Below are 19,330 nucleotides of genomic sequence, written 5' to 3'. Positions count from 1 at the left end.
TTTTTTTTTTTAAATGCCTTAGTACTCACCAGTGTGATCTCATTGGCCGAAGCTCCAAACTGAAGCAGCATATTAATGATGTGGGTGTGGCCTTGCTGTGCTGCCTGGTGAAGAGGTGTGTAACCGTTCTATGCACAGAACGACAGCGTCAGTTTACATGCAAATCAAGATAATGTATCTTTTGACAAGCTACAAACCAACTCACTTTTGTTTTGGCATTAGGCCTGGCCTGATTCTCTAACAGGAAGTTAGCCATCTTCATGTTGCCATAGTGACACGCCACATGCAACGGAGTGTAACCACTCTATTAGGAGAATAAGAAGGACAAGTGAAAATCAGACACTGATGCAGACACGCAGCAGTTGACAATGAACCTCTGAATGAATCAGTCTGCTTGTGCTGGTTATGTAATTATGGAAATGCCACAAGTTCTGACCCCTGACCTTGGTTTGGCCATCAATTTCTGCTCCATGGTTCAACAGCACTTCAGCAACGCCTGCCCTGTCATCCTGTGCAGCCATGTGCAACGGCGTGAGACCGTTCTGTTTTACAAACACACAGAGTGAGCCAAACTACTTTTAATCTCCAAAATTGTGCTCTGTGTGTGTATATGCGAGTGTAAGTATGTTTACCTTATTGCCCATATTAACATTTGCATGTTTGGTGAGCAGCAGGGAGACAATGTCCACACTGCCCTCCTGTGCTGCCAGGTGGAGGGGGCTGATGCCCTGCCGGGTCACTGTGTTACACTCCGCCCCATATTCCAGCAACGTTGTCCCAATCTCCAATTTATTCTTCTTAGCTGCAATGTGGAGAGGTGTGTAGCCATTCTAGAGAGAGAGAGAGAGAGAGAAATAAGATGCAAAGATTCAGTAATTTTTTTAGTACTTTTCTTTATTACACAAACCAAGCAGAGACTGCAAGAAGACTGTAAGAAGTAACCAAGCACTTCATTCCCCTCCAAATTCCCAACCTGTTATCATGGAGATTACATTAACATCACTCAAGGTACATCAACTCTGGGAAAAAGCAAGCCATGAAATGTAGAACTGCAAAATCATATACTTAATCCGCATTTTTGTCTTGTTTTTCATAAAAATATCTAAAAATGCTAAAAACAAGATCAGTTTACATAAGATTTTTTTCCTCCTTGAGTAAAATATGAGAAAAATATGAGATGCGTAGGAGGAAAAGCATTATATTTCAATGCTTTTATGTTTCCTTGCACCCGAGAAACTTTGTATTCACTCACAAAAGTTTTGTTCCCCCGAGAATCTTTGCGCTTAATCCCAAAAGTTTTGTGTTCCTCTGAGAAAATGTGCTAAAAAATTAACACAAAAGCATTGAAATATATTTTTCCCTCCCATCTAATTTTTTTCCAATCGCCTTGTCCCTTTAGGCACTCCGAACAAACAAACAAACATTTTATTTGAATTAATTAACAAATGAATTCAAGACATATTATCTGACAACAAACCTTTATATCTTACACAATCTTTTACTGTTCATCTTTTACGAAAATTATTCTGTATTACCGTTTTAGATATGTTTACTAGAACACAAAATAAAAATAATGAGAAAGAAAATGATTTCTGCAGAGTTAAATGTGAGAATATGGCCTGTTTAACAACTCTTCCATGCAGTTTGAGTGAGTTTAGTTTATTTTGCTTAAAGTTAAACAGATTTTATGCAATTTAACAAACTTTTCAGCCTTAATGACATCCTCTACAAATGTGATTTGAACATGGCAACAAAGTCACAAACAGCACGTAGTAACTCTTCAGATGTGATTTGGTATGTAGGGTCAGTAATAGCTTTTCAATGGTAAACAGCATGGAAGGGTTAATCCAGCAACCCAATCTCATACCTTCGCTGCAGATTGAGGAGATGCTCCCTGGTCCAGCAGTAACAGAGCCACTCTCTGATTATCATAGTGAGCAGCCACATGCAGCGGTGTTAACCCAGTCTACAATATACACACAGACCCCAGCACGACCACAAGCACCCACGCCAGCATGCAACACACATACACACAAACATTGGACGCATGCATGCATGTCAGCACATACAGTACATAGGTGCACACACACACACACACACACACACACACACACACACACACACACACACACGCGCACATGCACACACACACACACACACACACACACACACACACACACACACACACGCACACACACACACACACGCGCACACACGCGCACACACACACACACACACACACACACCATGTTAAAGTTAAGAGGGAAGAAATCCCAGCAAACCACATTAAGATTATGGAGGACCAAACCTGCAGAAATTAAAAATAGATAAATATATAACATGTATAATATATAACATGCATAAAAATAAAATTAAAATAATAAATGACTTAAGACAACTATAATTCTTTCTCTTTTTTTTTTTTTTTATCGTGAATTTATTTTTGTATTACTTTTTTCTTTCTTTATTATTTTCAGATTTTAGGTTGATGACACCCAGACACCCAGTTGGTTTCTACTTGTTGTTTTTTTTGTGTAATCACAGAAGACATCTTGACTAGGTTTACTAGGTTTATTTGAACCTAGGTTTGCGATGCTTGTGGGGAAATGCCGCCCTGGATTGGCAAGATTTTCTCAGTGAAAAAAGTAATAAAAAAATTAATTCAGGATTACATTTAATTCGAAAAGGATATTTGTTTTATCAAGTCATTTTTCATTTATTTATTTTCCTATTATTATATTATTACTATATATCTATTTATAATTTCTGCAGGTTTGGGCCTCCATATTAAGCAAGCGGCAATGAGCTCACACATAATATGAAGTAAAAAAAAAACTTCCACAGGATGGGTGTGTCTTTCCTTAACACAGTTTAAGCTTCTATGTGATATTTCTGTATATCTGTATACTATTGTTGTACGTATTAAGAAGCTTAATCTTTGTTAAGGAAACCAGACCTTCATGACAGCACAACTGACGTAATGACTCGTCAGCTCTATGAGTCTCTCAATAAATCTAGTTATGTGGATGACAGTTATTCTTTGTAGTTCAAGAATAATAAGAGGAACCATTTGGAGGAAGGTTGACAGAGATGAACAGACAAAGACAAATGAAAGTCCTGTCCCAAATTACGCCCTCTGTCCTTGTGGTTAAAGGCGTCATGGTTTGGCTGGTTACTGTGGCCCAGTTAGCCCCTGCTGGTAGATGTTGTAACTACACCATCTGGCTACAAAAAGCAGGTTTCTCCATTGACGGCCATTCAGAAGTAGCCAAGTATTCTGACCAATTGGGGGTTTTTTGTTGCAAGAAACATTTCAAATGTAAATATTTCATTATATTTATATTATTATTAATATAATATAATATTTTACCAATGCCTAAATTTTGGGCTTTTATGGACTTTGCCAAGCTCAAGTGAAGTCCACATCAAGTGAACATTTGGGGTAAGACCAAGCTGTATTATGAAATGCACAAAGCGATTCATATAAATGTTGCATCACTATACAAAAGTGCCATGATGTATGCATATGTTCACCAACCTTGCCTGCTGCATCCGGTGCAGCTTTCTTCTGCAGTAGAAGATTGGCAACTTCTAACTGCCCATACTTTGCAGCCACATGCAGGGGAGTGAATCCTTTCTGTGGATGTATATATGGGCATGAAAGAAGGAAAGAGAACAAAAAACAGTGAAAAGGATTCTCATGACAGAGTCAACTTGAATCATCTGATCAGTCTCAAACAAACACAAACACAAATACACACACACACACACACCTTAGTTGCTGCAGAGAGGGAGGTTCCCTGCTCCAGCAAGAGAGCTGCTATCTCCTGATGGCCCTCGCGGGCGGCGAGGTGGAGAGGGGTGTAGCCGGAGGTGGTGGCAGCATTGGGAAGTGCCCCCTTCTGAAGCAACTGCTGCACAATATCCAACTTTCCCAGACGGCTAGCTATATGCAGGGCAGTTTGGTCATCCTAGAAATTGTCGTTATGGAAATAGAGAGTGGGAGAGAGAGATGAGATGAGAGGCAAAACTGCAAAGCACATTTATCATCCATCATGTTCTAATCATGTATGTGGTGGGATGTGGACAGAGGTTTATTCAAATTTGAGCTTGTGTGTGTGTGTGTGTGTGTGTGTGTGTGTGTGTGTGTGTGTGTGTGTGTGTGTCTCACCTTGGCTTTGATGTCCACTTTAGCACCATTCTGTAGCAGGTAGCTGACAACATCAGCCTGGCCGGCCCTTGCTGCCATGTGCAGTGCTGTTTCACCTCTCTACAATACAACATTTGTGTCCAGAACATTTGATGAAGTGCATGTGATTTGCAAGCTTTAATATATTAATTAAAAATGAGTCATAAACTTATTATATAACAATATTATTCATGTTATGGAGTACTTTTAATGCAAACAAATTCAAAGGAGTGTATGAATTTTATTATTCAGTATGCCAGTATAGCCAATTATAAAAATTATACTAATATATATATATATATATATATATATATATATATATATATATATATAAAAATGCTATCACCCAAAACTTTTCCATGATTACATTTTGTATTTATCTTCTCATTCAGATCACTCACACACACACACACACACACACACACACACACACACACACACACACACACACACACACACACACACACACACCATATACATATATATATTATACTGTACATATATTTTTATCTAAAAATATCCACCTCAAAACAGAAAAGAGGAAGTGAAATCATATGAGTCTTCGCTAAGCCATTTTTCATGCTTGACAAGATTGATCAAATATAACATGTCCTCCCCATCACATAAAATATGATATACATTTTTTATTAACTATTTTATTTTATTAATTTAGATTGAGATGGCAAAATGCAATATACTAACACACAAAGTTGTGTGTATGATAGAATATTTTAAAAATCACCTTTATAAAATCAAAGTTTCACAGAATATATGTCTGTGAGTGACAGTATACTAAAAGAGGAAACGTACCACGTTGGTGGTGTTGGGTGAGGCTCCGTGATGTGTGAGCTGTTTCACTATGTTCTCATGACCCATAAATGCAGCAACGTGGATAGGCGTCAACCCCGACTACAAACAATAAAAATAAAAATATGAAATATGAAAACTTTACTATAATACTGCTTGTGCTATTACATTTTAGAAACATATCTAAAACTATGAACATTAAACTCGATTCAAAACTAGACAATACATTTCTAGTGCTTTTATGGCACTATATTATATCACATATGTTTTTGATGAAAGTTCAGTCATAATATCTCTCTCGTACCTCAGTGACTGCCTGCATTGATGCTCCATGTTTCAGCAGGAGTTCCATCACCTTCACTCTGTTCTTCTTACAGGCAATATGAAGAGGTGTGAAACCGTTCTGTTGATGTGAACACAAACATGTTCTGCTTGACTGAGATAAAACCCACAAAAACCTCCCTTCGGTTGAATGGACCCATGGCATTCAGTAATAAAGCTTTGTGATCTTATTCATTTTATATTTTAAACCTCAAATCAAGTTATTTCTGAGGTTGAGATTTATTTTTAAACTGTCATCAGAATGTCTCAGAATTACAATGGCAACACGCACAACTGTGTATTGTGAAGTTAGAGATTAGCGTTCATACAGCTGCATCTGTTAACAGAGGAAAATGAACCATGTCACCCTGAGAAAGAAATGCAGAGAGAAAAAGGAAAGAGCGAGTTTGATTGTGTATGGTTCTCTTTTTCCCTCTGCTCTCACCAGGGCTTTAGCGTTAGGGTTGGCCTTCTTATCAACGATGACTTTGGCCACTTTGTAATGTCCGCAGTGAGCGGCCACGTGCAGTGCCGTCAGGTAATCGTTGGTGACATCATCCACGGGGGCATTGTGCTGGAGGAGCAGTTGGACACAGTTCAGGTGATCCCCTTGGGTCGCCATGTGCAGAGGAGACAGACCGTTCTATAGTAAACCAAAAAATAGCATTTAACAAGATTAATAGATAGTGGTTGATCAATACAGATTTTTTTTCATGGCAAAAGCCGATGTCGTAGAGCAAGGTGGCCGACGGCCAATATACAGCCGATTTAAATTATATTACATCACACTATTTAATTTACAGATAGTAAATAAACCCATGCTGCAATGAAAGTTACATTTATTTTAAATAATATTTACTAAAATGAAAAATGAAAAAGTTGAAAGATTTGTAAAACATGACTACAAAGGAAACAAGCTGGTACATTTGTGTGCAATGGGAATCATATTTTCTCAAATAAAGGGCAGTAAAGGTAAATTTACATACAGTACACAGTGAATATGACATGAATATGAACACAAAGATTTTCCAAAAAGAAAAACTTATCGGCCATTATAATCAGCCTTGACCAGCCTTGATCGGTCGACCACTAATGATCAATTAAAATAAAGGTGCAGGCCACTGCAAAAAAAGGGCCATTGTCTATTGTCAATAAAGTGGCAATTTATGAAGCACAGCTTACAAAGAAGTCACTTTTTCACAAAACAAGAAGCTGTCTGTTGGTCAAAGCAGAGAATTTGCATGACCAACTGAATGAATGAACGTGAAATCTGCTTGGGGAAAACTTTCACCCCCCAGCGAAATTCCTGATCGCCTGGATTCCTATTGAAATGACCGGATTCGGCTGTGAAAATTTACCAAACAATGGTAAATGTGACCACACAGTGTGTGATTTTTATCTAGAGGTGAGGTTACGAATTGCAACCAACAGAAGATACGATGGCCGACAGGAAAATAAGTTGTCGTCTGAGACAGCAGAGAGCAGCCAGGTAAGCAATGAGGTTTCTTTACAAAGATAAATTAAGAAATGATGTTTACTTAATTATTCAGTAAAACCATATGTTATTGTGAATATTATTGTTACTTGTTCATCATTGTGTCAGTATTTTATTCACTGACTTTAGCTAGCTTCTTTGCACGAAGAACAACAATAGTGACGAAACGCGTTTGTCCGTTAAGGACTACTGTAGAAACATGGTGGCGGAAAATGGATATTTCAATGTAAGGGGACCTGCGGTGTATGTACATAGAAATGGCTCATTCTAAGGTAATAAAAACATAATGGTTCATCATGTTATTGAGTAGTTTTAATGCAAACAAATTCAAATGAGTAGGCTATATGAATTGTATTATTCAGTATGCCAGTAAGGCAAGTAAGTAAGGTCTTTATACACCACTGAAAACATAGTTATGTATATGATATTGCATTTCTGTCAACAGACCCTCCTAAACATTACACAATGCACCTTTAACTGTTCTCTACAAAACTAACTGGATTACTTCTATACCATAGCTAAATATTGAAACGGACTGTTCTACACAAAACCTGCAGGATAGCCTTAAAATATCAAATGTGCAAAGAGGGCCAATGTTTAAAAAAGCTCATACACTATATGAAGAAATTGATGCATTTACGTTAAGTATTACGTTAAGTGTGTAAGTATGACAGGAAATCTCTCCTGCTTTGGCACCTAAATCCACAATCTATGGTGAAATGATAGCAAAGAGAGAGAGAGATGAAAAATATGTTGTTGCTTCTGTTGAAATATTGGCCACATGGGGGCAGTCTTAGGCATGGCCAGAAATTATGGGTAGACCAGCAATCACACCTACATATCCACATTCACACACAAACGGGCAGAAATAATATATGGGATCAAAAAAGTAGATGTCTTACTTTCGTCTTGGACAAGATGGGAGCTCCCCTGTCCAGCAGCATCTCAACAACCTGCTCATGTCCACTTCGTGCCCCGCAATGCAATGGGGTTAAACCATCCTATAATAAGCACACACAGATACATGTACAGGCCAACACAAAGATAAAATGTTGCATAAGATTAAATTGTACCCTCTGAGATCATACTCTTAAGAACAGCTGATACCACAGACAAACCTCAGCACCTTCAGATGCTCCACTGACACTACATGCTGACCTGTTTGATATTTCTTGCAAAGCTATTCATTTTAATGTACTGCATTTTACACTTCATTGGATCTTGCCTGCCTGTCTTACGATACTTATGTGCCTGCACTGAAGACTATATATAATTGAATCATTGAATTGTGCACCCTTAGGAATTCTAAGCTAATAAGTAACAAACTGTTGACAACTTGACATGTTTACAAGGTGCATAATGTTCTCTGAAACTTGGTCTCATCTGAGACATCCCTGAGGTAAAAGGTCAAAAATGACTTTCTATATATAACTGTAGGAATGTCCTAAGAAGCTGTCTGACATTTTCCTTAAGGTAAGGTACACTGAAGTACAGATTAATTCAGGCAACGTCATTTCTTCTTGTTATTCCTTTACTAATAGTATATTTGATTATAATGATTTCATATTTTATAGTAGTAGATGCCCATTGCCATATTTGTGCATAAACACAACAAAAGTCAAAAGTTTAGGTCAGTAAGATTTGTGTGTGTGTGTGTGTGTGTGGGGGGGGGGGGGGGGGGGGGGGGGGGGGGGGGGTTAAAGAGTTAAAATTCTATTCATTAAAGAATCATTTCTGAAGGATTATGAAACAGGGAATACAGTGTTTTTTTTTACGAAAAAATAGAAAACAGTTATTTTAAATTGTAATAATATTTCACAATATTACTTCTTTAACTGTATTTTTGATCAAATAAATGCAGCCTTGGTGAGCATAAAAGACTTCTTTCAAAAACATTTGTGTGTGTGTGTATTACCTTGGTCTTGGCATCAATTTTTGATCCTCGGTCCAACAGCAACTTCACCATGTTTCCATTTCCTCTCTTAGCCGCCACATGCAGTGGAGTGATGTCATTCTGTAGGCGACCCACACAAACATCAGAAGATACACAGCGGGTACAAAAGATGTAGTCACAATCAGACTTCACAGGGAATCTAAATTACATAATTATGTATAAAATAATAATATAACAATCATAATAATGATAATAATATAGTTTTATGGAAGCATACACATTATCCTGAACTGCATATGAGATGCATTGTGACTGTGTGACCCTCGAGCTGAAGTAGATTCATGCATGCGCTTGTTTGGACTGTGCCGGCCATATGACAGTTTAGAGCTTTCAGTCGGTAGGGCATTTGGCAGATTCACACACACACACACACACACACATACATGTGAGCATGTGTGCACACAAAGAGCCTTAGGCAGATCATTTAGCTCATTCATCAAAGCACTTATGGAGCATTTTAGGCTTCAGTCTGGTTACAATTCTGTATGCAACATTAATGCAATACTGCCCCGTCTGATGCTCAGAGGAACTGCATGTCCACGGTCAAACTGAAACCAGGTCTAGCTGCATTTTGAATGAAAATCAATGCACCTGAAAATCCTATTATAAATGTGCGGACTGAACTCAGTAAATCATTTGGGAAGATTTAAAAGAAGATTTAAACAGACTATGGGGAACCTTTTGCCCTATAATCTGTTATCATTGTCCACTAAAGCTTACCCTTGCCATGAAGTCCACTGCTGCTCCTCTGTTTAACAGTAGTGTTGCAACGTTGATGTTTCCATAATGGGCAGCAATGTGAAGAGGAGTGAAACCGCTCTGATAAAAAAAAAGAAAGAAAAAAAAAAGACAGAGAACAGAATTGTTAAAAAAAATTAACTTTCAGTCCATTAAATTACTAGCACTTCTTATGTCAAATGTCTAGACATTTGCATTGTGTTTGGGATTATCTAAAGACAGTTGCTGCGTCCGAATTCTCATTCTATATAGTAGGAACCACATTTGGTTTAAAACGTACTTTGTGACCGTTAAAAAAGTATGTTCAACTGTATATAGTATGAATGTGTGTAGTATGAATGAAATGCGGACATACTGCACCCGCCATGTTGACATTATCACGTGACCTACCAGCGTCAGTTGCATCGCTTCACTGCCAGTCACAAATCCTCTCCTGTGGCCACATGGGATAGTATAAGTGTCCATCAAATGCACACTTCAGAATCTCGCCAGAGGTAGTACTTTTCGCCTTCTGTTTTATGAATACTATGAATTCGTACATATACTACTCGGCTCACATACTGTTTTTCACCTACTATATAGAATGGAAGAAGGCATATTCGGACGCAGCGATTGAATGTTCAAGACAACTTGTCAAATTTACAGAAAAATGTATACGCAAAATCCTCTTGCTATTAAATACTAGCTTCTCTTTAACGGTTAAACAAAATTATAATGATACGATTTAGCTATTTATACTGTATTCACTACATTCTTCAATAGAAACTGGATCTGAGTGTCTGGATCTGAGAGTTATATCAAAACATCAACTATTTTTGGACTATAAGAACATTTTGAATATGAGACGCAGTTGTCAAGGCGAGATGGAGGTGTCTTGTAGGCTGCATTGCAGCAAAGGCCTTCCAGTCATGGAGATTTCCATCTCAATTAGCCAATAATCCGACACAAAGCAGGTGGTTCTCAGCATAGCCCTTCCCTTCTGTTTGCTCTCTCATCTCCAAGGGAACGGGGCTCCACCCATTTTGAGGGGAATTATTGCAATTATTAGCCACAGGCGTGAATGGAAAAACAGCAGGGGTTTAAACATTTCCAGTTGCACACTAATAAACCAGAGACAAGAGACAACACATACTGTCACCTATTCTCAGATTATCACCATAAAGTCATCATGACCAATGCATTCAAATTTCTATTCCCTCAGAAAATCCTTTAAATGTAGATAATTATACTGGGATGAGTACATTAGGAATATGACTTTAGTTTGCAATTTGGCAATGCTCTCTGTCATGCAAAACTGTGAAATATAAATCTACACAGTCAAACTGCTGTTGCTTGCCGTGTGGGCAAACCTGACCATGCACATGTGCAGATTCTTTTTGCAACATTGCAACAATCCTAAACAGCTAGATTTCCAGCTGTTTAAGTGAAACCGAGGGAGTTTTTGTCTAAAGGCCCATGCACAAGCCCCAGGGAGGAGGACTAAACTGACAGACCGTCTCATCTCTGTAGCTGGCCAGCCGGGTTCCTCTTTCACAGCCAAACCAAGTGAAAAATGTTGGAACAACATGCTTCTTCCAGTTAGTAATAAAAGTTGTTTAAAAGGTCAAACTTAAAATTGTACCGTTTTCTCACTTCTACAGTAGCAGGATGTGCCAGTGAAGTGACCTTTGCATTATGTAATACTCTCATTCGAATGACTTCTGAAAACTAAATGTTTTCACACAGTCCAAAATACTGTATTGCAATGATTCTTATTTGTCATAAGAATATATTAAATGTTTTTAATTGCTTGACTTTTAAGACATGAAAAGCTGAATATACTCCTTAAAACCCCATGAAATGGTTTGATGGTTGGAAAAGAAAATAGAATGTTAGCGCAACCAAATCCAGACCGAATCAACATTTTGGAGGACAATATCAATATTTTGGCCTGTTTCCTTTAAAAGAGAATTAAATCAAATTAAATGAATGTGCATCTGCTTAAAGTTATTTTTGTGACTAAACCCACGAAAAAGCTCAAATTTTGATATCATGTGATCTTAAAATGTGGCAAAAGCAATGATCATGTTTGATCTAGGTAATGTCTAGTCTCAGCCTATCGCTGTCTGAACGTCTGATGCATACGGCACACTTAACTGGAAACACTTCAGGATTTTCGAATTCGTCATCTGATTGGTTGAATTCTACAGTATGTTCGGGAGAACTGTGTTAGGTGTTCTTTAACGGTCCGCCATGCAACAAAGATGTTGTGACGCCCAAACCCCTCGTGGAAGTAGAGCGCCGTCGTGTTTACAACTGTGACAATGAGCGCTTATCAGGATCAACTAAACGCTGGATTTTCAAAAGTATGTGAAGCATGTAAAGTTTGTGGCATAGATGCTTTAAAATACGTCCAAGAGTTTTACACACCAGTCTGTTATTGTAGGAACATCGACGTTACATTTTCACACCCCTAAACATAACACAGAAAAAAACGAACTGTGATTGGTTGCTTTACACGTCAGTCAGACAGCCTCTAGATCTTGTGCTTTATTTACCCCACATGTTGAGGGTTCTTAACCTCGAGAAAATCTCTCTACAAACAGCAGTATCTCAGATCAAAGGGCTCTAAAAAATGAAACACTTGAACCAACAGTTTATATTCACCACTATCAACATCATTACCAGCAACTAAACAAAACCACAGATAAAACCCTTTAACCAATCAGAAAGCTGCATGTTGAGATGTGGAACCACGGCCCATAGCTGCAGAAATCAAAGCATGCTTCAGCCCTCCACCCAAAGCATTGTCTCATTCCTCCATCCCCACATAGCAAATAAGAGAAGAGAAAATAGGAAATGATACGAAAATAGAGATGGTACAACAAGGGTGGGGGCAACACTAGGGGGTGTTCTAGGCAAAGCAGGGGGTGGAGGTGGGGGTCAACAGCTTAATGTTTATCATGGGTATACCTCTGTTGTTCTATTCACCATCATCTACGTTGAGATGTGAGGAAAGGAAAGAATGGGCAGTTAGTGAACACTGACAGGTAAACGAAGGACATGTCACATGTATCTAAAGACAGGACTAAGTGTGAGTGAGTGTTTAGTTACACTTTATTTCGATGGTCTACTTTAGACATTCAACTAACTATAAGTAACAATGCAACTACATGTCAAGTAACTTTCATTAATTTGCAACTACATGTCAGCTAACTTTCATTAGAGTATTAGTAGACTGTTAGGTTAGGGTTAAGGCAAGTAGAATAAGTTGGCATGTACTTGCAAAGTTACTTATAGTCAGTGGAATGTCTGTTGGGGAGCATCACAATGAAGCGTTAGCATATATTAAGCACACAGTCTACTAATACTCTAATGACTGGTAGTTGACATGTAGTTGCAAAGTTACTTAAACTTAGTGGAATGTCTAAAGCGGACTATCAAAATAAAGTATTAACAAGTGTTTTTAAGGACAAAATAACACCTAAATCACATTTAAAAGCAAAACATATAGAGTATATGGTGAGGTACTCTTAATTACATTAAAAAATATGAGAAAAAAAGATGTGGGAAAGTAAGTGTGTGCACAAGAGAGTGTGTGGGTGGTAGAGGAGTAGGCCTATATATGTGACCAGGATGGTGCAGTTTCAGTAAGAACTTTGGGATTTAAAGAAAATAAGTGACTTTCAGACAGACCTTGGACTCAACATCCGCGTTGTGGTCATTCTGAAGAAGCAGAGCTGCAGATTTGGTGTCGTCCTTGCGGGCTGCAATGTGGAGCGCAGGCAGACGGACTTTACCTTTCGTGTCATTCTCTAACAACAGAGAAACCACCTGATCATGACCCTGCTGCAAGGCTACCGCTAACGGTGTAAAGCCATCCTAAAGAGAGGAAGAGCAACAAACAGGCCTGATTATCAATTCATATACCTTAGTTTACATATATTACTGTATTTTCTTTCATAATATATACACATCTGTACAAAAGTTTGAAGTCGGTACCATTTTTTTAAAGAATACTCTTATTTAGCAAGAATGCATTAAACTGATCAAAAGTGACAGTAAAGACATTTATAATGTTACAAAAAAATCTATTTTAAGTAAATGCTGTTCTTTTAAACTTTCTATTTATCAATATATTGCAGTTTCCACAAAAATTCCAAACAGAGCAATTGTTTTCAGCAGTGGTAATAATAAATGTTTCTAAAGCATCAAATCAGCATATTAGAATGATTTCTAAAGGATCATGTGACTGAAGACTGGAGTAATGATGCTGAAAATTCAGCCATCACAGGAATACATTAAATTTTTATATATTTATTTTATACTGCAATAATATTTCACAACATTACTGTTTTTACTGTATTTCTGATCTAATTAATGCAACCTTGGTGAGCATAAGAGACTTCTTTAAAAAAATATGAAAAAATCTTACCGACCCCAAAACTTTTACCATTATATATATATATATATATATATATATATATATATATATATATATACATACACACAACCCTATTTTCAGAAAAGTTGGGAAATTTTGTAAAATGCAATAAAAATCTAAAATATGTGATTTGTTAATTCTCTTGAACCCTTTTTTTAATTGACAAAAGTACAAAGAAAAATTACCCAATGTTTTCACTGACCAAAATAACTGTATGTTGTAAATATATATATTTTTTTATTTTGATGGCTGCAACAAAGCTCCAAAAAAGTTGGGACAGAGGCATGTTTACCAATGTGTCACATCACCTTTCCTTTTAATTACACTTTTTAATCATTTGGGAATTGAGGATACTAATTGTTGAAGTTTTGCAAGTGGAATTTTTACACAATCTCGCTTGATATAAGACACAATCTCGCTTGATATAAGACATCTGATCAACAGGCAATGGTCGTCGTTGTCTGATTCTCCTTTTCATGATGGGCCATACATTTTCAGTTGGTCAGTGAAAACATTGGAAATATTTTCGTTGTACATTTGTCAGTTAAATAAAGGTTCAAGAAAACAAATCCCAGATTCTTGATTTTATTGAATTTTTCCCAGCTTTTCTGGAAATGGGTTTGTGTGTGTGTGTGTGTGTGTGTGTGTGTGTGTGTGTGTGTGTATGTGTGTGTGTGTGTGTGTGTGTAATGTATGTATATGTATATGTATATGTATATTATATATATATATATATATATATATATATATATATATATATATATATATTCTGTGTATGAGAAAAAGAGATGTGGGGAGGAGGACTGAGGCAAGTAGAAAGCACTTACAACTCAAGGTCACCCAGGCTCACCTCAATAATCAATAAAAGACTCACACACCCACAAAAACACTCAAACACACACACACACACACACACAAACCTCTGTAGCAATGCTCTGGCTGGAGTTGTTCTCTAGGAGGAAGCGCACCACATCCAAATGGTTTTCCTGTGCGGCCATGTACAGTGGGGTAAAGCCATTCTGAAAAAAACATTACATTAATGTTATATATACATTTGAATCATTAGTCAGTCAGTATTTTTTTTCTCTTTTTCTCACTCTTTTCCCTTTTCCCATTATTTATCTTAGTCTTACCTTACTATTGCAAAACCTATATTTCAAGCTGCCATTTAAAAAATGACCTTGGCATTAAAACTATTCCCAAAACAGCACTTCAGAAGCCTCACAGCATTTTTAGATCCATGTGATGTGCCCTGTAATATATATGAACTGAAACAACAAATATTTTAAAAGCCATCAAAAGCAGACCTGAGACTCTAATTGAAATGCACAAAATGTATTGTTTCATAAACACGCTGTGTACCCCAGCTACACTCTGCTGAGCAACCCACCCCCTCCTCTCGGCAAAGAAAAATCAATCAGAAGTGAAAATTTAATAAGAAATATCTTGATGTTGTAACTAGACATACAGGTTACCATGGCAACTCTGTCATTCTTAATATTTTTTTAGATTTCCCCAGAGAGGAAAGACCCCATTTCACCCCCCTGCCTTAACCTAAGTGACCCTGTTCCCATGGCAACACAGAGATGCTGACAGTGCAGGTAAAGAGAGAGCAATACTTTGTGATGATGGAGCATCAAGCAGGGACACAGACACAATCTGCCTTCATCATCAGGTTTTACCCATTCTATGTCTTAGCACTTTTGCTGTGAGTTCAAAAATCAATTTCATGTCATTTTATGCATATATGTGTAATTCTAATAGCATTGGATTAAAAATAAAAGGAATATGTGATGGAAAATGGAATTTCCTTCCTCCTTTAACAAAAAAGATTTCAATCTACCATGTAGACATACTCCCCCGCAAAACATGATCATTCTAAAGGTCAGAGAGAGGGTAAAACAACTGTCATAAAAAAAATAAAAAAACCTTGACTAACTTCATAACTGTAGCATTTATAAAAATAAAATACTACAAAATTGCAGAATATTTTTTCGAGTGTTTACAGCTGTATGTACTATGTTGAGATCAGAGCAGGAAATCCTGTTATTACTGGCACACCAGTAATGTAGGTGGCCTTCATAACTTACTGAGCTCAAGTTCAAAGCAGTGTGTGTGTGTGAGTGTGTGTGAATGCGTGTATATTTGGGCGTTTATTGACTGGTCATCTAAAATAGCAACAGATTGAGAGAGTATGTGCGCTGCCTTGCAGAAAAGCTGGTTGATCCAACTAAATGATGCATGCATGTGCATATGCATTCCCTGCTATCATTTTTATTTTATTTTTTAAGTTGCCATCCATCGCCAGCATTTTTTTATCATTTTCACAAAACTTTCATGGCCCCCAGAATATTTTGCAGTGTGAATATATTCATATATCAAAAGAAAAAAACAGAGCCTCTGCTTTTAAACAAAACAAATAATTTTATTCTAGCTTTATGTATTATTTTTATTTTTTTATCAATACTTCAATGTGGGTAAGTTTCATAAAAAAGCAACATTTTGGACAAAAAGTTGAGAAAATCAAGTTTTTTTAAAGACTACAAAGTGCAAAATCAGTGCTTTTATCGCTTGTTTCTGCTTCTTTTTCGCCTGTGTTTTGATCCGGATGTTCTGTACTCTTTCAGAAGACACGTTTTAGCGCCCCTACCGTCTAACACTGAAAACATGGAAAGCCGGATAATTTCGTCTGCAATGGAAGCGTTCTCACAAATAAGCAAAAATACCGTCAATGGCGGGGAAAGAGTTAAAAGTGTGTTTGTGGAGTATGAAGTGTGTACCTGGCTCTGTGCATTGACACTGGCCCCATTGGTCACTAGCTCTCTCACCACATCCGTCTGTCCCGCCAGTGAGGCGATGTGCAGCGCCGTGTTTCCTTTCTGGATTAGAATAGATAGAGAAACAACAGCGAGAGAGAATGAGTGGCATATCATGATTAATCCTCTACCACCTGTTTGTGTCACCCCATCCAAAGGGGTGTTTTGTCCCACTGGTATCCCGCCACCACCATTCCGTCCCCTTTGCCAGAGAGGTGTTGTTTCCGCTGGCCTGTAAATTACCTCCACACACACACTTCATTCCTGCAGAGTGAATGCAGCACTAGAGGCTTTTTATACCCAGTGTGAACATGCTCACAGGCACAGAAAACACCATGTGATATCAAACACCGATACAAACATCTCCTCAAGCTGTGTGTGTGTGTGTGTGTGTGTGTGTGTGTGTGTGTGTGTGTGTGTGTGTGTGTGTGTGTGTGTGTGTGTGTGTGTGTGTGTGTGTGTGTGTGTGTGTGTGTGTGTGTGTGTCAAACTGACCTTGGTTGCTGCATCTACGTCGGCACCCAGTTTGAGCAGCTCGGCCACCACCTCCACATGCCCCTCTTTGGATGCCAGATGCAATGCATTCAACCCATTCTGAAACACACAACGCAAGTTTTCCTAGTGAACAGGATGGTTATGGTTACCAGCAGCATACCAATTCAAACCAGCCTGGACCATATATATATATATATATGCAGTATACTGTATCTATCTATTTATCTATCTATATATCTATATCTATATCTATATATAAATGTATATATATATACATTTTCTGTGTATATATATGTGTATATATACACATATATACACGTATATATATATATATATGTGTGTGTATATATATATATATATATATATATATATATATGTGTGTGTGTGTATATATATATATATATAGATCAAGCTGTGACATTTTCCTTAAGTGATCTCTAAGCAAAATGTTGTGAGGGATTCAGAAAGACTGATTTCTTTGACTCGCAAATCCTACAAATCCATAAAGTTTTCTGTTTTCAGATCCTTCATATCACCAAATTCAAAAATGTGGTTTTTTTAATGTTTTTGAAAGAAGTCTCTTATGCTAACCAAGGCTGCACTTATTTGATAAAAAAAATCAGTAGAAACAGTAATATTGTAAAATATTGCAAGTACTCCAGTCTTCAGTCACATGATCCTTTAGAAATCATTCTAATAAGCTGATTTGGTGCTCAATAAACATTTATTATTATCAATGTTGAAAACATTTGTGCTTCTTAATATTTTTGTGGAAAACTGTGATACTGTTCATTATCTTCTGGATTATTTTATGAATAGAAAGAACAGCATTTATTTGAAACAGAAATCTTTTGTAACATTATAAATGTCTATACTGCTTAACGCTTTATCAATTTAATGCATCCTTGCTGAATAAAAATATTGATTTCTTCCCAAAAATTTTTATAAAAATGTTCAAAACTATCTACGTCATATAGACATAAAGAACACCATCTGTGTATTCTAACAGTAAAAATGTACAGTACAAACATCCAACAGCATCACAAAACAGCACTTTATGGAAATAACATTTTGTCACACTGGAAATTTGACAATTTACTATCATCATTCTTAGTCATGATAACGATATTGTTACATCCTGTCATATAGAGACAGAAATAATTCATACCTGATTACAGATGTTGATGTCGACACCAGTCTTCAGGTAGTCAAGGACCTTCTCAAGGTTCCCTGCCCTCGCTGCCCGCAGGTAACTGGCATTGCTGTCCGGCTGCAAGTGATGAGAGAAAATGCAGAAGTTTATTATTCTGATGACAGGGTTAAAAGTCAAATCCAGGGCAACTGAGGTCAAATGAACAAACCAAACATATTTACAGCTTTCAGCTCATTGAAATGCAATCAAATTAAATGAATTCATACCAACTCCATCTTTACTCAGTGCCATTTGTCTCCACAAACACACATACACACATCCAGGGAAACATCAGCTTTTGTTTACAAGTCAACGTCCTACAGAGAAGCTACGATTGTAGCGTGACAGAGGATCAAAGTTTCACCGAACACCTAGAACCATTGGCAGTCTATCGCAGAGCTGAAATCCCAGCGTTCCAGTTGAAAATCCAGCCAAAAACAGCTCTGGTCTCTCATCAACGGATACGGAACAGAACACTAAATAACAGCTATTATTCTGACACCGGTTTCCGCCCACTCTCCCTCTGATCTTTCAGTCTCTCACTCAGAATTAGTTCTCTTCTCAGGCGTATATGAGGAAGAGTGCATGATTTGGCGAGAAAATACGATGTGTTTGCATGCGTGTGCCTCGTGAATGTGTCTTCTTTTGTCAGCCTCAGTTTGATTCAGGGACACTGCTGTTGACAGAAGAGGACACACAGCAAAATTTCAGTAGAGTTTACCTCACTCACACATAAGCACGCATTCTTTTTTATAAAGAATATGACAGGTTTATCTCAGAGACACACTCACATGGGGAATTCCTCTAAATGAGCAGCTATATTTAGTTCTAACTAAACCCAGGACAAACTCCTCCCCATATCTACCATCAATGTGTGTGTGTGCGTGTGTTGGCAAGAAG

The 19,330-nt window shown here is 37.5% G+C and overlaps 1 protein-coding gene across 29 annotated transcripts in view; it reads right to left on the bottom strand.

Moving 5' to 3' along the window:
* ank3a (ankyrin 3a) overlaps positions 1-19,330 on the bottom strand; it is a 122,725-nt gene that overhangs the window by 57,841 nt on the left and 45,554 nt on the right. For 24 of the 29 annotated variants that reach the window (XM_082144042.1, XM_082144057.1, XM_082144058.1 and 21 more), the window contains exons 2-20: positions 18,407-18,508; positions 17,239-17,337; positions 16,708-16,806; positions 14,848-14,946; positions 13,180-13,365; positions 12,457-12,480; positions 9,487-9,585; positions 8,728-8,826; positions 7,715-7,813; positions 5,763-5,960; positions 5,301-5,399; positions 5,000-5,098; positions 4,172-4,270; positions 3,774-3,971; positions 3,539-3,637; positions 633-830; positions 444-542; positions 206-304; positions 30-128 (exon numbers count right to left, since the gene is read on the bottom strand). In XM_082144042.1, the coding sequence (XP_082000168.1) occupies positions 30-128; positions 206-304; positions 444-542; positions 633-830; positions 3,539-3,637; positions 3,774-3,971; positions 4,172-4,270; positions 5,000-5,098; positions 5,301-5,399; positions 5,763-5,960; positions 7,715-7,813; positions 8,728-8,826; positions 9,487-9,585; positions 12,457-12,480; positions 13,180-13,365; positions 14,848-14,946; positions 16,708-16,806; positions 17,239-17,337; positions 18,407-18,508 (2,193 nt within the window). Of the gene's footprint in view, positions 1-29; positions 129-205; positions 305-443; positions 543-632; positions 831-1,867; positions 3,456-3,538; positions 3,638-3,773; positions 3,972-4,171; positions 4,271-4,999; positions 5,099-5,300; positions 5,400-5,762; positions 5,961-7,714; positions 7,814-8,727; positions 8,827-9,486; positions 9,586-12,456; positions 12,481-13,179; positions 13,366-14,847; positions 14,947-16,707; positions 16,807-17,238; positions 17,338-18,406; positions 18,509-18,657; positions 19,201-19,330 lie in introns of those variants that run through there. The other 5 variants (XM_082144048.1, XM_082144067.1, XM_082144045.1 and 2 more) reach the window with 3 other exon arrangements.

This window comes from Leuciscus leuciscus, assembly GCF_965113295.1.
Source record: "Leuciscus leuciscus genome assembly, chromosome: 17".
NCBI classification, from domain to species: domain Eukaryota; kingdom Metazoa; phylum Chordata; class Actinopteri; order Cypriniformes; family Leuciscidae; genus Leuciscus; species Leuciscus leuciscus.
Note: the sequence above shows the minus strand (reverse complement) of the source record. Positions and strands in the feature narration are given on the sequence as shown.